Source organism: Capricornis sumatraensis, chromosome 9 (assembly GCF_032405125.1).
Source record: "Capricornis sumatraensis isolate serow.1 chromosome 9, serow.2, whole genome shotgun sequence".
Taxonomy (NCBI): domain Eukaryota; kingdom Metazoa; phylum Chordata; class Mammalia; order Artiodactyla; family Bovidae; genus Capricornis; species Capricornis sumatraensis.
In genome coordinates this window covers 37651913-37671467 of record NC_091077.1, presented here as the reverse complement: position 1 = coordinate 37671467, position 19555 = coordinate 37651913, and the positions used below count along the sequence as shown (strand labels likewise).

Sequence of the window (19555 nt, the reverse complement as noted above, 5' to 3'; positions counted from 1 at the left end):
GTGCTCCTGAAATCCGGGCTGCCAGCCTGCGGTGACCCTGTACACGCGATGGTCCGTTGGTCCCATCTGCTTCGCCTCCGGACCCGGCAGGAGCTGCGCCAGTCCTGTGTCCTGGAGACGCGCGCTGGTGGCCGCGAGCGGGTAGCGCGGCCCCGGGCCCCTGGGGCTGCGCCGCCGTCCTGCTGCCGCCCTCCTGTGGCCGCTGAGAGGCGACCTCCGGCCGTCCTGCGGGCCTCCTCCCTCGGCCGGTGACATCACCGCATTCCCGTCCCGGCTCCTCCCGCCTGCAGCCGCAGTGACAGGCGAGCCGGGCCCAGTGGCGGAGAGGAAGTGTGGGGCCGCCGCGCTGAGCCCGTCCCTGCCGAGGCCGAGCGGCTCCCCCCGGGGTGCTCGGGTGACAGTGCCGCGGCCGCCGGGCGCAGCGCGGGGCACGCGCCGGGCAGAGCCGAGCACCAGACGGACGCTTCGGCAGAGACGCGGGGAAAATGGCTGATGACTTTGGCTTCTTCTCGTCGTCGGAGAGCGGGGCCCCCGAAGCGGCCGAGGAGGACCCGGCGGCTGCCTTCTTGGCCCAGCAGGAGAGTGAGATTGCGGGCATAGAGAATGACGAGGGTTTTGGGGCACCTGCCGGCAGCCAGGGGGGCCTCGCGCAGCCGGGACCCGCCAGTGGGGGTGAGTCAGCGCGGTGGCCTGGGTACTGGGGGGTGGGGGGCGGATCTGGGGCTCTCACCCGGGGTCCTCGGCCTCCGGGCCCTGCGGTAGAGCGAAGAAGGCCTGCTATGGCCAGCCAGAAGCAGGCCTGGGGCTGTATGTGTACCTGAGGGGGACTTGGAGAAGGAAATGGGAGGGGGATCTTGTTGTGTTTCCCATCTGAGGCCCCGCCTGAGGCTGAGGATCTGGTGGCTCCCGGCATAGAAATTCGTCATGACATTTCATTCCCAGCCCAGCTCCGCCACTGCCTGGCTCTGGAATCCAAAGCAGCCCAGCCTTGAGCTTCCCAGTAGGCTTGCTGCCCCGGGCTGAGCCCTGCAGGTGTATACAGGACCTCAGACCTCCCTGACCCTTGGACTTAGCTCCCTCCTTCAGTTGGGAAAGCAGGAGGCACTGGGTGCTCTAAGAACTTACAGACTTGCCTGGAGGATCACCTGCCATCCTGTGGTCACTGTTCTAGGCACCTTACTTAACATTCCATCATTTCATGTGCATTATGCACCCATTTCAGAGACGGCAGAACCAGGGCTCAAAATGTACGCTACCGAAAGAATTAGTAAGTGGCAGGGTGAGGACTGAACCGTTTCTCTCAGGCTCTGAATCCTCTCCCCCTGGCCACAGTGTCTTCCATATGCCAGGCTCTGAGGCAGACACCAGTATGGGGGCAGGGGCACAGAGGGCTTCAGTCAGATGTGATCCTGCCCTCCTGGGTTTGGAGCTTAGTGGTTTTGCAAAGGTGGTCCAAGGCTATTGGGGTTAGCTTCAGGCTTGGGGTTTGGGGCCTGGTCCTTGCAATAGCGTGTTTATCAACAATGTTCCTGCTCTAGTTCTGCCTGAAAGAACAATCTCTTAAAGTTAGAAACTAGCTATCATTTTCATGGGTGCATCCCAAACAGCCCTTGTTTCCTGTTAATGTTGTCATTTTAGTGGGGGTTTATGGGCCTGTCAGAATAAGTGATAGCTTACATATTTTTTAAAAAATGTTTACAAGTAAAGCTTCTTATAGTTATATTTGTATTCAACATTTACTGAGCACCTACTGTGTGCCAGACACAGTGGGGATACAGATATGAATAAGACAGTTCCTGTGGCTTGAGGGGCTCAAAGCATCTCTGTACTCTCTTCGTGTGAGAAACGTAACAAGCCCTTTGTCACATGTAAGAAACTGGAAGCCCAGAGAGCCTGAGTGTCTTGCCCAAAGTCACACAGCTGTGAGTGACGGATCTGGGACTAGGTCTCAGGCCTCTCAACTCTGGGCTCCGCATTCTTTCAAATGCTGTGGCAGTCACCCTGGGAGGTGATGGGATGTGGAGGTGGGAGGATCTTTTGCTACCTAACCAAGTCAGCAGTGGAAGTCTTCTGAAGGAGCAGCAGCTTCTAGCACTTTGGCACACCCCAGGGAATTCCTGGAAAATATGGGCCCACATCTTGAGACTACCAGCTTCCCCAGTCAGGTTGGCATGGGAGAGGCCCTGCTGGGAGAGCCCATGTCAGAACCATCTAAGAGAGAAACAGGGAGAAGTCAGGCAGAGGGCTGCAGATGTGGCTGGGGTTTGAATAGGCTGTGACCTCTCCTAGGATGGTGGGACCCCAGGGATTTATGGCCTGGATGGGAGGTTCCCTCTCCAGCAGGGGTGGTACAGGTTGGCCCCAGACCAGAGGTGGCAGGGAGAGCAGCAGGGACATGGCCGTCTGGGGGTCTCCCGGACTCACAACCACTAAAGCTGCAAATGTTCAGCTACCCTGCTGAGTAGAGCACAGGGATCTGAGAGGAGTTATGGGATGCAGCTCAATAGGTGGCCAGATAGGATAGAATTGATCTGACCCTCCTAGGTCTAGATGGTGATGAGTAAGTAATCCCCCGGAGACTGGTGATAACTGCCAGAAGCCTGAATAAGTTGCAGAAAATGTGCCTTAGGCTGCTGGGAGCTGGATGGAAGCTCCTGCAGCCAGCACCACTCATCACTTCTGAGTCTTGTCTCTTAAATGATGCCCTTGTGCTGAGTGCCCTGACTTTGGGGACAGGGGGTGGTTCCCTGATGGCTCAGTGGTAAAGAATCTTCCTGCAATGCAGGAGATGCGGGTTCAGTCCCTAGGTTGGGAAGATCTCCCGGAGGAGTACATGGCAACCCGCTCCAGGATTCTTGCCTGGAGAATCCCATGGACAGAGGAGTCTGGCGGGCTACAGTCCACAGGGTCCCACAGAGTTGGACTCGACTGAGCTCGCAGGCATGCATGTACCTCAGGGGAAACTGTTTAGAGTAGGCCTGAGTCTGAGCTTCTTTGAGTCCCTCCTCTGGGGCTGGAGTTGCGACCAGCCTGAGCAATGGATACTTTGTTTCCATTCATCAGCCTTGGGTAAGGCCCAGGAGGTTTACATTTTCACACCCAGATTTCTATGTGCCCCACCTGGCTCTGCCCTGGACTTGCCCAGTCACTTCCTGGGCAAGCCCATTTCCCCCTGATGTGACTCAGTCAGCTCCCAGGAATATTCTGGACCCCATCTGTCCCTGTCCCAAAAGGGGATTAGGGATCTGAGGGAAGTCTCACCCACGGCTCATGCCTGGGACTCCTATCTGCTTCACTCCTGTTCTGCCGGCTTTGGACTGTGGGCACACGATTATTAACGTGCCATGGGCTGGTCAGAAAGCACTGTGAGGACAGAGACTCATAATTTCATGTGTGGGCGTGTGTGAATTCCCAAAGAGGCTGAAGTCTCATTTCCAAAGGGCAGCACCCATGGGACGGAGAGACTGGGTTGCAGAGACTTCCTAAAGGACAGGCTGCTCCTGCGGTTGAGGGGTCTGAGACTGGGACTGGTCAGGGTGGCATGGGGGGGGGCACAACTTCCCCTCCAGAAATGCCAAGTGCACAGACTGGCATTGTGAATGGACCCTGGTAACTTCAGACTCTGGTAGAGGAAATGCCCCTGGAGAAGATGCTGCCACTGATTTAGGGACCAGGCCACGGTGCAGGAGAAACTCCATCTAAATGAGCAGGGAGGACAGCTGATAACTGTTGGTTAAAATCGATCACTGTTTGAAAACAAAATTGATTATAATTTATATCTGCTGGGGATTGTTTCCATGGGGTTAAGGATCCCTCCCTTTAGTCCCTAAGCTGAAAGCACTGTCACTGTGACTCACGGCTCTATCTGGCTGGTGAAGTGTACTTGTCCATCTGGGATGATCTTGTACAGCCTCCCGCGGCTCCTGGCTAAGAGGCATTGCAGTTTCTGAGAGTCCTCAGGCCTTGCAGATAACAGCGGGCCCCCAAAGATCAGTTCAACTTCCACTTCGCCAATACTGACTGCTCACCCATAGGAGCTAGCTGAATGGAATACACAGCCTGATAAGGGAATGCATGACCCATGGGAGGTCACAGTAATCATGTAAGAGGGTGGGGGTGCTATACAGTGTTTGAGGATACTCCATAGTAGTTGAGACCTTCCATCGGTGCTCAGGGTAAAAGAGGAAGCAGTGGAGGGCTTCCCAGAGGAGGTGACTTGTGAACTGGGCTTTGGAGAATGACTAGATCCCCAAGAGCATTCTTTGGTGAGGGAAGTAGGAAGAAAGGCATGGAATGTGGCATAGTGTGTTTGGGGAAGGTGGAAACCAGAATAGGGTTTGTGGGAAGGACTGGTGGGAAGTGAGGCAGGAAAAATGGGCAGGGCCAGATTGCAAAGGTTCTCATGAGTTATGGTCCGAGGTTCAATGTATTCATTCAACAAATATTTATTGGGGCCCTGTTATATGTCAGGCACTGTTCTAGGTGCTGGATCCCAGTGATAGACAAAACAAAGTCCCTGCCTTCCTGGAGAGCTTTCAAGTGGAGTAGATAGGTAATTAGCACGTACAAAAATAAACTTATCAGGCCGTGGTAGGTGATCCAGACAAAGTACTGACCGGGGGAGGAGAGCAGTGCAGAGGACAAATGTCAGGGATGGTCAGGGAAGGCTTCTAATAAGGAAGTGTTTGAGCAGGGGCTGAAGGGCTTGAGGGAGCAGGAGAGCCTTCCAGGGAGAGGGAACGGGACCTATCAAGTTCCCAAAGAAGGAGCAGGCCCTGTTCATTTTAATTAGAAGAGTTACGTAGGTAAGTGTATGCTTTTCATCAGCCATGCCGGTTGGTTTGAAAGAGGTTTAGGAGAGAGTGAAGATGGAGGCAGGGAGGCCTGTGAGTGGACAAAAGCCATTTAGTCCTTCTTTCTTTAGTGCTTTGATTAATTTGCTATTCAACAAATAGTTTCTGAGCGCCTCCTAAGTCGCAGGTATGGTACCCAGCTCTGGGGAAGATGGTGGGGAGGGTTTGGACACAGGTGTGCCCTCCAGGTGCTCACTGCCACTAGTGGGGCAGACAGACTAAGTAGCTGTGCAGGTGGGCCTGGCGAGGGGCAGAGGGACCCCCAACTTTGAGGGTCCCTGCTGCAGCAGAAGTCACGGGAATTTGTGACTAATCAGGTGTCAGGGCAAGGGACCAGGAGGAGTCATTGTTGAGGTGAGGGCTGCAGCAAATCCTTCTGGGAGGGGCAGGAGGAGGAAAAACAGGCCAGGTGCTGCCTGGTAGGGGCTAATTCCTGCTCTCCCAGGTGAAACCGTTGCTCAAGGCACCTCAGGGACAAGCGGCGACGCGCGCTTGTCCCTGGCTCACTGGGCATAGACTCCATAGGTAATCAGGCCATTCCTAACTGTGGCTGAGGGGAAATTAATTTCAGGTAAGTGAGGAGCTATTACTGGCTGGCAACTTTGGGTAATCACGTAGCCTATCTGGGCCTCAGTTTGAGAATCTGTAAAATGGGTTGATAACACACCTTGTGCCTTTCAGCACAAGGCTATGGTGAAAATTAGATGTGATAAAAGCTATGAGAAGGCTTTGTGAACAGTCAAGGTCTGAACCCAGGTGATTTATGCGTACATGATGTCTGCATATGTGGAACTCAGTACACATACATGGATATATACAGAGGTTGCCTTGGTCACTAATGAAGGACCCTGCTTATTATAAGCTGAGCCATGAATAATGCTGTCTTTTTGTTCTCTTTCTATCAGGTTCTGAGGACATGGGGACCACGGTCAATGGAGATGTGTTTCAGGTAAGCAAGATTCTGTCCTTGAAGCAGGAGGGACTGACAGCCTGGGTCTCAGTAACTTTTTGGCCCCCATGATGGATAGGAAGAGGGCTTCAAGTTCTGTTCACTGGGATGGGAACATTAAGAAAGTTTAGAAACTTTTTTTTTTTTTGGTTGTATAGGAGAAGGGGATGAAGAATAAGAACCACACAGATAGGGATCGATGGGGTATGGCCTCAGCTTGCCCATGGTAATGTCGAGCTTGCAGAGGGAGAAAGAAAGTAGCTTACAGTGGCATGGACTAAAGGAAACACAGGGCCCCGCACGTGTTTGCCACTGATGGGAGGCTGAACCCGGTGGTCAGCCATGTCTGAGCATTTTCACTGGGTGGGACCCAGTTAAAAGAGATTTCACTTCTCAGAATTTTCCTAAAGAGATAGCTGGACAGAGACACTCAGATTCTTTATATGATTATTTATAGTAGCAGACAAATTGGAAATAACCTAAGTGCCCACTCTTGAGGACCTGTGTAGGTAAATTGGAAAACCATGCAGTTGTTACAAAGAGCAGTCATAGCTTTCTGTATGGACATGAAAAGATGCTCATAATATAGTAAACGGAAAAGCAGCTTGTAGAGTAATATGCACAGTATGGTCCTGTTTTTTATTTTAGAAATACGTTTGCATGAAGATCTGAAAGGATGTATACCAACTGTTAGCAGTGGTTAACCCCAAGGTTGTGGGAGAAGGGAGGGTAAGGAAAAGCTTTCACTTTCACTGAGTTATTTTAAAACTCTTTGTAATGATCCTATAACACACACACTCTCTTTCTCACATTCCCCGCCCTGCCCTGCCACCACCACCCAAAAAAACACAGCTAGTAAACACCCAGTCCAGTATTCTTGGGTTTCCCTAGTGGCTCACATCATAAAGAATCTGCCTGCAATTCGGGAGACCTGGATTCGATCCCTGGGTTGGGAAGATCCCCTGGAGGAGGGCATGGCTACCCACTCCAGTATTCTTGCCTGGAGAATCCCCATGGACAGAGGAGCCTGGCGAGCTATGAGGTCCTAAAGAGTAGGACACGACTGAGTGGCTAAGCACATCAAAGATATTTCTAGTTAAAAATTTCTCTCCACACTCACCTAAGCCCCCTCCTTTCCTACATATACAGATCATATTAAAAGTACTTAAAGAATTTGGAATACAAATAGTATCCTCAGGACCCCACAGATGCAACAGTCTTCACCAGATGAACTTTAAATCCCACTGGACGGGGTCAAAGACCCTTGACTGCTGCAGGATCTCCTGAACTCTGCCTCGTGGAGGAGCTGGCCTCCTAAATCCTCAGGGAGAACAAATAGTTTCTTATGTAAGAGGGATGGGCTGGTACCTTACACAGGGCAACTGGCCAAGTCCCATTTCTGGAAAATTACTCAACTACCGGCAAGCTAGAAAAGTTAGTCTCTAGGACTTTAAGAGCTTTGTGTTTCCTTGGGCCTGCCTGAGAGCTCCAAATAAGCAACACTGATGCCTGTCCAGTTTGGCAGAGCATAGAGACTCAGATTGCCCCTGCCCTGCACATACTCCGAAGGACTTGGCTTGACCCAAAAGGTCTGTGTCCTAAAGTGGCCCTGGAGCTGGAGATATACTTGGGACCATAGTACCTAGAACACCAGGAGCAAGATAATTTTCCCTTTCTACACATTAGCACAGGAGGCCTTCTCCCGTCCTGCCCCCTGGCCTCACTTTCTATTGAACGAATCTGAGAAACCCTAGGCCTCCTCCCCAATCTCAGTGGGAATTTTTTTCTCACTGCTACCAAGAATAACCCCAGGTATGTTTATTTTTGAATCATTCACGGTAGACCTGGGTTCGATCCCTGAGTTAGGAAGATCCCCTGGAGAAGGGAATGGCTACCCACTCCAGCATTCTGGCCTGGAGAATTCCATGGTCTGTATAGTCCTTGGGGTCGCAAGGAGTCGAACACTACTAAGCGACTTTCACTTCACATCTGTGCCACACTAGCATCCTTACAGGCAGGGAAGTGGGTCACAGATGAGGCAAGTCACTCAGAAGCTTAGTGGCCAATTTCAGGTTCATCTGTATGTATGCAGTGTATGCTAAGTCGCTTCAGTCGTGTCCGACTCTTTGTGACCCCATGGACTGTAGCCCACCAGGCTCCTCTGTCCATGGAGTTCTCCAGGAAAGAGTACTCGAGTGGGTTGCCATGTCCTTTTCCAGGGGATCTTTCCGACCCAAGGATCGAACCCACGTCTCTTACATCTCCTGCTTAGGCAGGCAGGTTCTTTACCACTAGCACCACCTGGGAAGCCCTCTGCTGCTGCTGCTAAGTTCATCTAAATCTCCTGATCTGGTGCCCTTTGCTCCACCCCCTTGTTGCTGGACCAGGCAGGCCACAAGGGCCAGCTTGCAGGTGGAAAGCCCCTGCAGATTTCTCTTAGGATGGAGCACAGAGCAGGGTCTGACTTTCAAGGATCCTGGACGGAACTTTCCTGCTATTTTACCTGATCTTTTCTGGAAGCCTGTGGGCCACTGGGAGCTTCCCTCGTGGCTCAGCTGTAACGAATCTGCATGCAGTGCAGGAGCCACAGGAGACGTGGATTTGATCCCTGGGTCAGGAAGATCCCCTGGAGGAGGGCATGACAACCCACTGCAGTGTTCTTGCCTGGAGTGTCCCTGGACAGAGGAGTCCATACGGTTGGAAAGAATCCGATACGACTGAAGCGACTTGGCACACAACATGCACATGAGCCACTGCAGGGTCCAGCTATGAACCTGATCCCCAACAAGGCCTAAGGATAAGCCTGCCCAAACCTATTCTAATTCTTTCTGCTGCTGCCAGGGGCAGGAAGAGAAGGCCCCGGCAGGACTCCCTCCTCCTACACAAGCTCGCTTCCTTCCCCCACCCACGTGGCCATCACCCCCACTGAGCTACTTAGAGGAATCGACAGCTCAGCTCAGCTTAGCTTTAGCTGGTCAATCCCCAGGATCAGCCGTGCCTCATCCTCGTGGCTCCCCATGGTGTCACAGCACGTGCTGGGCCAGCCTGGCCTCCAGAAGCCCTCGTGGTGGTCTCCAGTGTCCAGCGGAGGGGTCCCCTGGGAGAGGGGTGCCACCAGAGAGCTGGGCCGACACAAGCCCAGCCCTGATTGTAGCCTCCTGCGCTTTGGTCCCAGCCGTTCCCGGATGCCTTCCCTTTCGAGCTTGGGGGGGGGCTCCAAACATTCCTGCAGCCGGGGTTGAGCCCTCCCAGACAGTTATCACATTCAGGCCCCACTTCACACCTGGAGTGGGATGTTGTCACTCCCATTTGACAGGTGACAACATTTGACAGGTGACGACACCTAAGGAGAACAAGGAGGGAACTTCTTAAAGGTCGCACCTCCAGTGAGTGGCAGGAGGGGACTTGAAGCCCAAGTCCCTCTGATGCTGTGTCCCAGGCTCTCCCCATGCCCTCCACATTGCTTTGCAGGCAGCCCCTCATCCCTTCATTTCGTCAGCTCACATTCTGAGTGCCACGCGCTGTGCTCAAGGCCTTGGACGTAGAGGCAAATCCAATGGCTGCTGGTTCTCAAAGAGCTCAAGTGCAGGACAGCAGGGGCTCAGGTGTGGGGCTGGTCTCAAGAGCTAGGAGTCTGAGTTCTTATTATACATCGAAATGCAAGTATCAGTCGCTCAGTTGTGTATGGCCCTTTGTGACCCCATGGACTGTAGCCCACCAGGTTCCTCTGTCCATGCGGATTTTCTAGGCAAGAATACTGGGGGAGGTTGCCATGCCCTTCTCCAGGAGATCTTTCTGACCCAGACTGAGGCACTGTGGTGAAGTCTGGATGGAGTCAGACAATCTGGGCTTCATTTCTGTTTTTTCCTAGCTGGACGACCTTGGACTAGTTGCTGCTTTGAGCTGGATTTGTCATTTGTAAAATGGGGATGAGAAGCCCTCCCTTGCTGTCCCACAGGTCTGTTGAGAAGAGTCCTCTGTAGCCTTAGAAGCTTCTTATCCCTGAGCTAGCCACTAAGTGAGCCAAGAGGGTATGAAGGCAAGTGTGAGAGAGACAGGGAGTGGGCCTTGGGAGTGGGAGGACAGGGCACGGTCTCTAATCTTGGGATGCTAGACGTGTTAGGGAGGAAAAAATCACGTGACACAGAAGTGACTTTGGCCCCTGTTGGCTATGTGTTACACCCAGGAATTCAGTTTGAATTCTGGCTCTGCCAGTTGCTGGCTGGGTGACCTTGGGACTTTGAAGCTAGACTTTTTCCTACCTGTAAAACAAAGATAATAAAACCCACCATGAAGGTTTGTGAAGGCCAAAGAGAACCATTTAACTGAAGGTTCTTTGCAAGTTTTTAAGCACTCTAACCTGTGAGTCTTAATTTTAGGGCAGTCTTGAAGGAGATGGTGGGGCTTCCCAGGTGTCTCAGTGGTGAAGAACCTGCCTGCCAATGCAGGAGACACAGAAGATGCTGGTTTAACCCCTGGGTTGGGAAGATCCCCTGGAGTAGGACATGGCAACCCACTTGAGTATTCTTGCCTGGAAAATTCCATGGATAGAGGAGCCTGTCAGGCTACCGTCCATGGGGTTGCAAAGAGTCGGCCACGACTGAGCACGCACACACTTCTAAAGGAGATGGTGAGTCCTGAAGGACACCATGGAATGCCTTCTGACCCTCCAGCCCACCTCTCTCAACCCATCTCATCCGCACGTGGCAGCATGTCTGTACTCACATTTTCCCAAAGGCACCAGCCTCACGTGGTCCTTACGCTGCCAATTCTTGGTCTGAAATGCCCTTCCCCTGTCTCTTCCCAGCCTACTCTGCTCCTAGGCTAGAAAGGTCATGCCCTCCCTTGTCCCCCCTCTTTTCATGACCCATGTTATGCACGTACCCCAAGTCATGGTCTTCATTTGTGAGGAACTCCCTCTGCCAAGCTCCTGGATGATGGGCCAACTTGTTCATCTCTGTTCCCAAGCATGAACATATGTTAATTCATTCAAGAGATGTTCTTGAGCTCCTCTTACAGCCAGGCCCTCCTTGTCCTAGGTTCTGTACAGAGATAGTCTCTGTCTGCATGGAACTCATTTACTGGGGAGGGGTGGGGGGCAGATAGTAATGAAAGTCGGAAAGTTAGTTGCTTAGTCATGTTCAACTCTTTGCAACCCAAGGACTATAGCTCACCAGGCTCCTCTGTCCATGGGATTTCCCAGGCAAGACATACTGGAGTGGGTCACCATTCCCTTCTCAAGGGGATCTTCCTGACCCAGAGATCAAACCCAGGTCTCCTGCATTGCAGGCAGATAGATTCTTTACTGTCTGAGCCACTAAGGAAGCCAGTCTTTTAAGATATCATGAGTACCAAGAAGAAATAAAATGTAGCACCTGGATAAACACATAGACACCAAAGTAACTGCACTTATCTGCAGATGGGACATTCTATAGGATTGGGTAGAGGTCCTGGTAGCCTGGCCTCAGGACAGGGTTTTTCCCAGAACTGGACAGGGTGGGGCTCACCCTACAATGGTGATCAATTTGTGTTGTCGAGATTAGGGCCCTGGAAAGGCCCCTTGAGATGTCATGAGAGACTCTCTGAATTGAAATATAATGTTGGGCAGGAAGGAGGAATATGGGCAGTGCCCCAGGTGCCCCACCCAAGGGTGGGTCTGATCCAAGGAGCCAGGCAGCACTGCCCCGCCCTCGGCCTGCCCTTCTCTCTCCCCAGGGAGATGCAGCTCTTACGTCCATCTGCGTGCTCCTTCACCTTGCTGCCCACAGCCCCCTGGACAGACAGCCAGCACTTCCTCTGAACTGGCACATGCTGGTCCCAGGGGGGATCTTCATCCACACGGCCACTGCTTGTTAAGCACCAGCTGTGTGGGCACCATTGGACAGACGCTGTTGGGTGGGGAGAAGACATTAACCAACACTGGGATTCATGACAGTTTGATGAGTGCTTGAGCAACAGAGCAGTGAAAGGAGGGACAGGTTCATAGCGCTGTAAACAAGGTTCTGCCCTGCTGACAGGGATCTTGCAGTCCAGCCAGGAGACACACTTGGTAGAAGAGAGGAAGGGCTGTGAGATCTGCTTGAGGGTTGAGGGTTTGGAAATAGCCCAGAGCTGGTGACTTCTGAGCTAGTAACTTGTGGGATGGAACATTTCATCAGCTGGAGGAAGGAGGGGAGACAATCGCAGGCCGAAAGCAAGAGACAAAGGCGGGTCAGCTTGGATGTGGGATGGGTGGAGACAGGAATGCACGGGCCGACAGAGCGCCAGAGTGGGAGTGCCGAGAAACAGGCTGGATGGTAAAAAAGCTCTGGCTCTTCGAGAACAGAGGGACGCCCCAGCCTGTCTGGGCTGAGCTCTCAGCCTGCCATGCTTGGAGTCCCCTACCCTGGCAGGCAGCCTGGAGAGTTGGGCAGAGCCCCGGCCTGGAAGTCAGAGGAGGCCTGGACTCCGGCCCAGGTTCAGCCACTACACTGTGCCCTCTCTCCTGGCCCCAGTTTCTGTCCCCTATAAGATGACAATGAATAATAATAATAATTCTAGCTATCATTTACTGAGCCATCACTCCCTGCCGGGCACTCTTGTAAATTTCTTACAAGTACTGTTGCATCAAATCCTCACCCCAGCTCTTAGAGGCAGTTTTAATATCATCTTCATTTCAGATGAGAAAACTGAGGTCAGGCAAGGTTGAGTGACACACATGGAGCAGGCAGTAGAGATGGGATCTGACCCCAGATCGTCTGGCCCCCAAGTCTGAGCTTCCCATCACTGCACGACCTTAGCTAAGCCCAGCTTGCCTATCTCAGGACTGTTCACTGCTCTGTGCCAGGCACTGTGCTGGGTGCTGGGGACACAGCAGGGAACAGGGCAGGCAAATCCCTGCTGTCACAAATGTGACGTTCTGATAGAGGAGACAGACAATGGACAAGTAAATGTATTATAAAGTGAGGCCATCTGGGGCTGTGTGTTATTGGGTGAATAAAACTAACAGTGCTCAGTCGTGTCCGACTCTTTGCGACACCATGGACTGTAGCCTGGCAGGCTCCTCTGTCCATGGGATTCTCCAGGCAAGAATACTGGAGTGGGTTGCCATTTCCTCTTTCAGGGGCTCTTTCCCACCTAGGGATCCAACCTGACTCTCCTGTGGCTCCTGCATTGGCAGATTCTTTACACCTGAGCCATGTGGAAAGCCCGCAACTAACAGTGGAACTTTAATGATAGAAACACAGGGAACTCTCTGTGTGCCAAGAAGCATTTGAAGTTCTAAACTTTTAAAACTCATTCCATCTTCATATTAACCCTATGGAGTGGGTGCTATTTTGTAGCCTGTTTTATGATGAGGAAAGTCAGGCACAGAGAGGTTGAGTAACTTGCCCGGGGTCACAGAGGGGGAAGGGTGGCTGGTGGAGGGCACAGCAAGTGCAAAGGCAGGGTACAGTCACAGGAGACAGTGGGTATGACGTGGTTTGAGATGTGAGGGGTTTAAATAAAACTGATGTGTAGGGTTTTATTGCTTTATAGAAATGACAACACTTTGACCCGGAAGTGGCTAAAGAATAAAGAGAAATTAGTGGCCTCTGTAACTGGAAAGGAGTAGTCAAGGAGCTGAGACAGAAGGGCCGGTGGACAGGCTGGGTGCACTGCTGTCTGTCTATGTCGTAGGAGGCCAACGGTCCCGCAGACGGCTATGCCGCGATCGCCCAGGCGGACAGGCTGACACAGGAACCCGAGAGCATCCGCAAGTGGAGAGAGGAGCAGCGGAAACGGCTGCAGGAGCTGGGTGAGGACAGGGCTGAGGCTGTGAGCCGGGCTGGGCCCCCTGCGTCGGGGCTTCCCGCTGGGGTGGTGGTTTGGGACCATCACCATGTCGGGTGGGAAGCCTTAGAGTACCTGGGGCTTCTTAGTGTGGGAACTGGCTGAGGACGGGGCTGAGGGGAGAAGCCCCCAGGGCCGCTGTGCCTCCCCTTCCTCCTGGAAAGCTGCTGCTTATTCACTTGTTGGGGGTTGCAGATGCTGCCTCCAAAGTGATGGAGCAGGAATGGCGGGAGAAGGCCAAGAAGGACCTGGAGGAATGGAACCAGCGCCAGAGTGAGCAAGTTGAGAAGAACAAGATCAACAACCGGTGCGCGGAGCTATCAGGGCGTGAGGGGGCGGTGGGGACATGAGAGGAGCCATGGTGTGGGGGGCTGTCACAAGGATGGGTGATTTAGTGGCAAGAACACGGAGGAAGGAGAAGCCAGACCCCCAGGGCTGTTTCCTCAGTGACCTGTGGAGCTCAGCACCCTGAACGCTGCAGAGCTGGTGACTGTAAGCTCTCATCTCCTCCCCACGACAGAGAAAAGCAAGTCTATCAGACGATGGACGAGATCCTAGGACCCACTGGAATGTAAGCCAGATGACCCTGGAGCCCAGGGGCCAAGAGCTGGACCGGGGGCCCTGTGGCCATGGTTAGCATCTCAGAGAACACAGGCCTGGCTGGGAGGGAAGAACCAAGCCATATGCAGGGTTTTCCTGCTTATTGAAGTGACAACACTTCGACCCAGAAGTGGCTGAAGAGTAGAGGGAAATCCGTGGCTTATGTAACTGGAAAGGCCAGAGGGGAGCAGGCAGGCACAGTGGGCTTGGGCTGAAACAAAGTCTGTCAGTGCTCACTTTTACTGTCTCTCGGCCCTGCTTTCCTTCCCCCCACCTTCACTCTTGGGCAAACACCCCAGGGACGGGGCCTAAGGTGGCTGCCGGCAGCTCCAGGCTCCTGCTCTATTTTCTTGGCAACTGCAGAGAAAGTAAGCATCTCGCTCCCAGCAGCTTCAGCTGGTCTGGTGTGGGGTCACGTGCTGGTCCCAGGCCCACTGACTGTCCCAGGAGCAGAGACTCTCTGACGGATCCAGATTGGGTCTCATTTCTTGGGTTGTGTGTGGGGTCCAGTCCCACACAAACCACCGGGACTGGGCGGGGGCAACTGATGCTTTACAGGACAATCAGGATGCCCTTCCCAGAAGAAGAAGCACAAGTGTTGAGCAGGAGAGACAGTGGAGACCTACCAGAGAACCCCTTGTAGAAACGGTCTCTGCCCAGAGAGCGCCCGGCAGCCCCTGCCTTTGAGGCTGTGCCCTTGAAGGCACCAGACCCGCCAGGAAGGGGAAGCCTGGCTCTGGGAAGCCTCCAGCTTCCATTCAACAAGCTGCTGCCTGCCAGTCCCTGGGCTGGGCCCTGGGGAGGTGGAAATGAGAAAGACTGCATCTGTGTTCTCAAAGAGCTCAGCAGTGGGTACACATATGCTGGGCTGGTCTCGGGAGCAGGGCCTCTGCAGGAAGGCTGTGGAAGCAAGGGATGTGGGCAGGGGAGGGGGCCTCCAGGTCTGGGGACCTGGGCTTTGGAGGACAAATAAGAGACCAGGGCACAGCAAGATGTGAAAGGAAGGCCATTGTCCTTTCTTTCTTTCCATCCAAGAAAGGCTTGGGCAGCAGGGAGAGAGGTGGGAGGTAGGGCCAGAGTGAGGGCCCATGTGTGCAGGGCCTCGAATGTGAGGGTTGGGAAGACATGGGCTATGGGAGCCACTGAAGATTTGTCAACAGGAGTAACAGGATAAGGGCTGAGTTTTAGGAAGGGCCCCCTCCTCCGGTGGGTGGAGGATCCCTGCTCTCCTCTCTGGGCTATGGAGAGTTGCTGAGCCTTCCAGAACTGTGCTTCCTAACATGTCTCCAGCTGGAGGTACTAATGCTGATTTTTCTTTCTCTTTAACCTTCTGCCTGTCTGTCCATCTTGCCCTGCTGTTCTCCCCTCACCTAACCCCCTTCCCCCAAGGATCGCTGACAAAGCATTCTACCAGCAGCCAGATGCTGATATCATCGGCTACGTGTACGTGTCTCCTTTGCTGGGGCCCCTGTGTGTGGCTGGCAGTTTTTTGAGTCTCTCACTGGTGGGGTATGAATGAGTGTGGCTGGGCCCGGGGCAGTGATCAGAGAAGGAGGTGAGCCTGCAGGGCGGACACAGGCACCAGCCTTCACCTCCATCCCCGCAGCAAATGTGTACTGAGCATCTTTGAGACAGATTTGCTAAATCCAAGCAGAGACAAGGAAAGAATGCTGGCCATCCTCAGGTGAGACAGGCAGAGGGCCAAGCAGCCCAACTCCCCCGGCCCTGAGATGGCTCTTGGGGATGGGAGGTGGGAGGTGGGGTGAGTCTTTTGTTGAATGAAACAAGCATGGAGTGCCTGGTGCTGGAGGCATAAAGCATGCTCTGCTATCCCCCGCCTCCTGCCTGAGTGCACTGTTCCTCTCAGAGCTCCAGCCTGAATTTGGCTGTGAGCCCCTGTTGAGACCCCCATTGGCCTGTCTCATGTTCCTGGTTTGGGGTCTAGCCGGTCCTGTGCCTAATCCAGACGAGAGATTTCTTCTTATAGTTAGCTGGCTGGTGTGTTGGGAATTGTGAAGCTGAAGGAGAAAAAAAAGCAGTGATGAGTGTCTGATGACTGCCTCGTGCGTATGTGCCAAATATTTGCTGTTCCTCGCTCTGGGTACGCCCTTGGCAGCCCTCTTATGCTATCTGGGCTAACCCTCCTCTCACAGAACCTGGGACACATGGAAATAACAGCCTTCCACTCCTTCCTCTGCCCATTCTCCTATTTGTCCAGTACTTATTGGTGCTTACCCAATCCCAGTTTCCGGGTCAAACAGGAATAAGATGCACACAGTCCATCCCCTTAAGTTGCTCACGGTTGGAGGTGTGTTGTGATAAGAGCTGCTCACAAGGACACACAGGGCTCCCACAGAGCCACCCTCTGTGGGGGAAGCTTCAAAGATGCGGGACCACCGCTGGCCCTTAAAGCATGAGATGGAGTCTGCTGTGTGGCGAGGGTAAGAAGAGAAGGGTGTCCTCGATGGGAAAAGCTGCTGGGGCAAAGGCTATGAGAGGGGAAATACCTAGTGGCTGGGGTGGGGGTATGGGGGAGCGGGGAGAAAATCAGTTTGGAGCCAGTTGAAGAAAGCCTGTAGTGTGATGTTTAAAAGCTCAGACCTGATCCTGAAGGTAGCAGAGAGACATGGGAGGTTTCAAGCAGGAGAGTGGGGATGGCAGAAGGGCATTGATGCTGGAGAACACCACAGGGGTTCGTTGTTCCTGTTGTGCCTGAAGACATGACCCAAGGAGCACCCAAGGGAATCCTGAAGAGAGGAAGAGTCTAGACCAGCGCTTCTCAGACCTGCATGTATCTATGAATCACCAGAGGCTCTTGTCAAAATGGAGATTCTGACTCAGAAGGACTGAAGTGAGGCCATGATTCTGCATTGCCAACAAGCTCCATGGTGATGCGGCGCTGCTGGACCTTGAACCCCACTTTGAGAGCAAAGTTAGAGGGGAGCCTCTTGACCCAGATAGCTCAGTGGGTAAAGAATCAACCTGCAATGCAGGAGACCCCTGTTCGATTCCTGGGTTGGGAAGATCCCCTGGAGAAGGGAAAGGCTACCACTCCAGTATTCTGGCCTGGACAATTCCATGGACTGTATAGTCCATGGGGTCGCAAATAGTTGGACACAACTGAGCGACTTTCACTTCCCTTCATTTTTTGACCTGGAAGAGAGAGCTTCAAAGATCACTCCCCTCAGCCCTGCTGGTCAGCCAGCTCCACTCAAAACCTTCATTTTCCCAAGCCCACACATACATGTTGTGTTGCTGGGTTCTCAGACCAGTGAGATGAATCAGCAAAGAGGAGACACTGCTTCTCACTTTATAGGTTAGGAAATGAGCACCCAGCAGGGAAGCAAGATCACTAGGAAGAGGCTGGGTCACCTGATCCAGGGCCAGCTCATCCTGCATCCCTTCGGATCACCTGGAGAGTGATCCCCTGCCATCAGCTAGTGCCTGGCACTTGGCAGAAATGGTCCTGCTTGCGATGCAAGGGAGGCTGCTAAGGAGAGAGGGGCTTTAAGGACACTTGCTGGTCAAACAGAACACAGACCCAGCCCTCCACACCCCAGAATCCCTTATTGTCTTTCTCTTAATGACTCCCACATTTAGGTTTTGTCCACAAAACTACATTTGTTATACTTTATTTCCCCATTGTTCCTTCATCAGTGGCTTCTGTAACTATCAGCCAGAACTTCTGACCACTTTCCATCCTAACCTGATTCTAACCAAAAGCAAAGACTCCAGTGGAGCATTCCCCAGGCTGAGAGAATAGTCATTCTGTGCTAAAGAGTTCTGTAGTAAAATACGGGTGACTTGTTTTGAAGATCCTCTTTGATTCTTTTACACATCTTTGACCACAACCTTTTCTGAAGAACACTCATGAGGCAATGAGTCCAGAGAACCCTGAGGCAATGGCAAATCAGAGATTTCAGTTAGGTGGTTAGTAAATGTCCTGCCCAGTTTTAGAAAGTGTTGAAAATAGCTGAGGTATTACATTGATTCCTCCAAGGGCCTTTAGGTGTCAGGAGCCCCGGTTTGGGAACTTTTTCTCCTTGTTTTTTCAATTGGAGTATAATTGCTTTACAATGTTGTGTTCGTTTCTGCTGTACAAGGCAGTAAATCAGCTATATGGTGGTTCTGGGAAAACTGGAAAGCTGCATGTGAAAGAATGAAATTAGAATACCACCTAATATCATACACAAAAATAAACTCAATGGATTAAAGACCTAAAGGCAAGACCAGATACTACAAACAGAATACTCTTTGACATAAATCATGGTACTAATATTTTTGGATTGGTCTCCTAGAGTAATGGAAATGAAAGCAAAAATATGGGACCCAGTTTGGGAACCCTTGATGGAGAGGTGATGAACAGAGAGTGCTGGGGCAGGGGTAGGCTACTTGAGCTTCGGTGGCAAAGGAAGACCTTTCTCAGGAGGTAAGAGCTCCTCAGACCTGAATGACAAGAAACAAGCTGTGAGCGGGTCTGAGGGAAGACCTCAAAAAAGGCCCTGAGGCAGGACCCAACGAGGGTTCCTCTGATGGCTAAGCTGTTCCTGGGGGCCTGAGGTCAGAGGTCATGGAGATGGGGAGGAGATGTCTTGGTGAAGTACCCCATAGTAGGCTGGGCGAAACAGCCTTGCTCCGTGGGAGCAGAGCATCACTGCTTCGGGGAAGAGGTAGACCACTCTGAAACCTGTCCTGTCTCCACCTGCAGGGCATCTGAGGAGGCTTTTGTGAAGGAATCCAAGGAGGAGACCCCGGGCACAGAGTGGGAGAAGGTGGCCCAGCTGTGTGACTTCAACCCCAAGAGCAGCAAGCAGTGCAAAGACGTGTCCCGCCTGCGCTCGGTGCTCATGTCCCTGAAGCAGACACCGCTGTCCCGCTAGGAGTCTGCCAGCCGCATGGCCGCCAAGCAGGGGCCGGGCCGGGCAGAGGAGGAGCAGCTGCTTTGGCCAGGGGGCGGAAATGCCTCCCACAGCTGCTACACAGCCTATTCCGTTCCTCCCCATCTCCCGGGGCCGGGAAGGGGAACCCTCACCCCCTCACCCGTCATTCCCTCACGGCCCAAGGGCCCAGCCCCTCACACCTCCTCTCAGTCCACAAAATTGTGACTGTCCTTCCTGATGTATTTTTTTTTTCTTGGCTTAAAGGGTGTGTTGTTAACTCTTTTTACACTTATTTATTATCATTCTCATTTCTCTGGAAGCCACAACTGGTGTCAGGGCTTGGTTTGTGCTTAGAACCTCCCCAGCTTCATGGACTAGAGAGGAGGTAAGGCTGTTTCCCTGGTAACCCAGGAGCTCCCAGCTGGAAGTGAGGGAACCCATCTATGTCTGCTGCCTCCAGC

General features: G+C 52.8%; 1 protein-coding gene across 4 annotated transcripts; it reads left to right on the top strand.

Annotated features, from left to right (window-relative positions):
• The first annotated feature begins 357 nt into the window (after positions 1-357).
• CLTB (clathrin light chain B) lies at positions 358-19372 on the top strand. Of its 4 annotated transcripts, none has more exons than XM_068979869.1 (6): positions 358-672; positions 5759-5802; positions 13462-13579; positions 13810-13921; positions 15604-15657; positions 18923-19372. In XM_068979869.1, the coding sequence occupies exons 1-6, from the start codon at positions 486-488 to the stop codon at positions 19092-19094; spliced, it is 687 nt and encodes a 228-aa protein (XP_068835970.1). In that variant the 5' UTR covers positions 358-485; the 3' UTR covers positions 19095-19372. The 4 variants fall into 4 exon arrangements, with proteins under 4 accessions (XP_068835970.1, XP_068835972.1, XP_068835971.1 ...); XM_068979871.1 differs by lacking the exon at positions 15604-15657 and adding an exon at positions 1448-1450; XM_068979870.1 differs by lacking the exon at positions 15604-15657 and having other exon boundaries at positions 18923-19371.
• The last annotated feature ends 183 nt before the right edge of the window (positions 19373-19555 follow it).

Coding starts and splice junctions, on each gene's coding strand:
- CLTB (XM_068979869.1), top strand. CDS start 486: ATGGCTGATGACTTTGGCTTCTTCTCGTCGTCGGAGAGCGGGGCCCCC. Junction 13,580..13,809: donor GAAACGGCTGCAGGAGCTGG/GTGAGGACAGGG, acceptor TGGGGGTTGCAG/ATGCTGCCTCCAAAGTGATG. Junction 13,922..15,603: donor AAGAACAAGATCAACAACCG/GTGCGCGGAGCT, acceptor CCTTCCCCCAAG/GATCGCTGACAAAGCATTCT.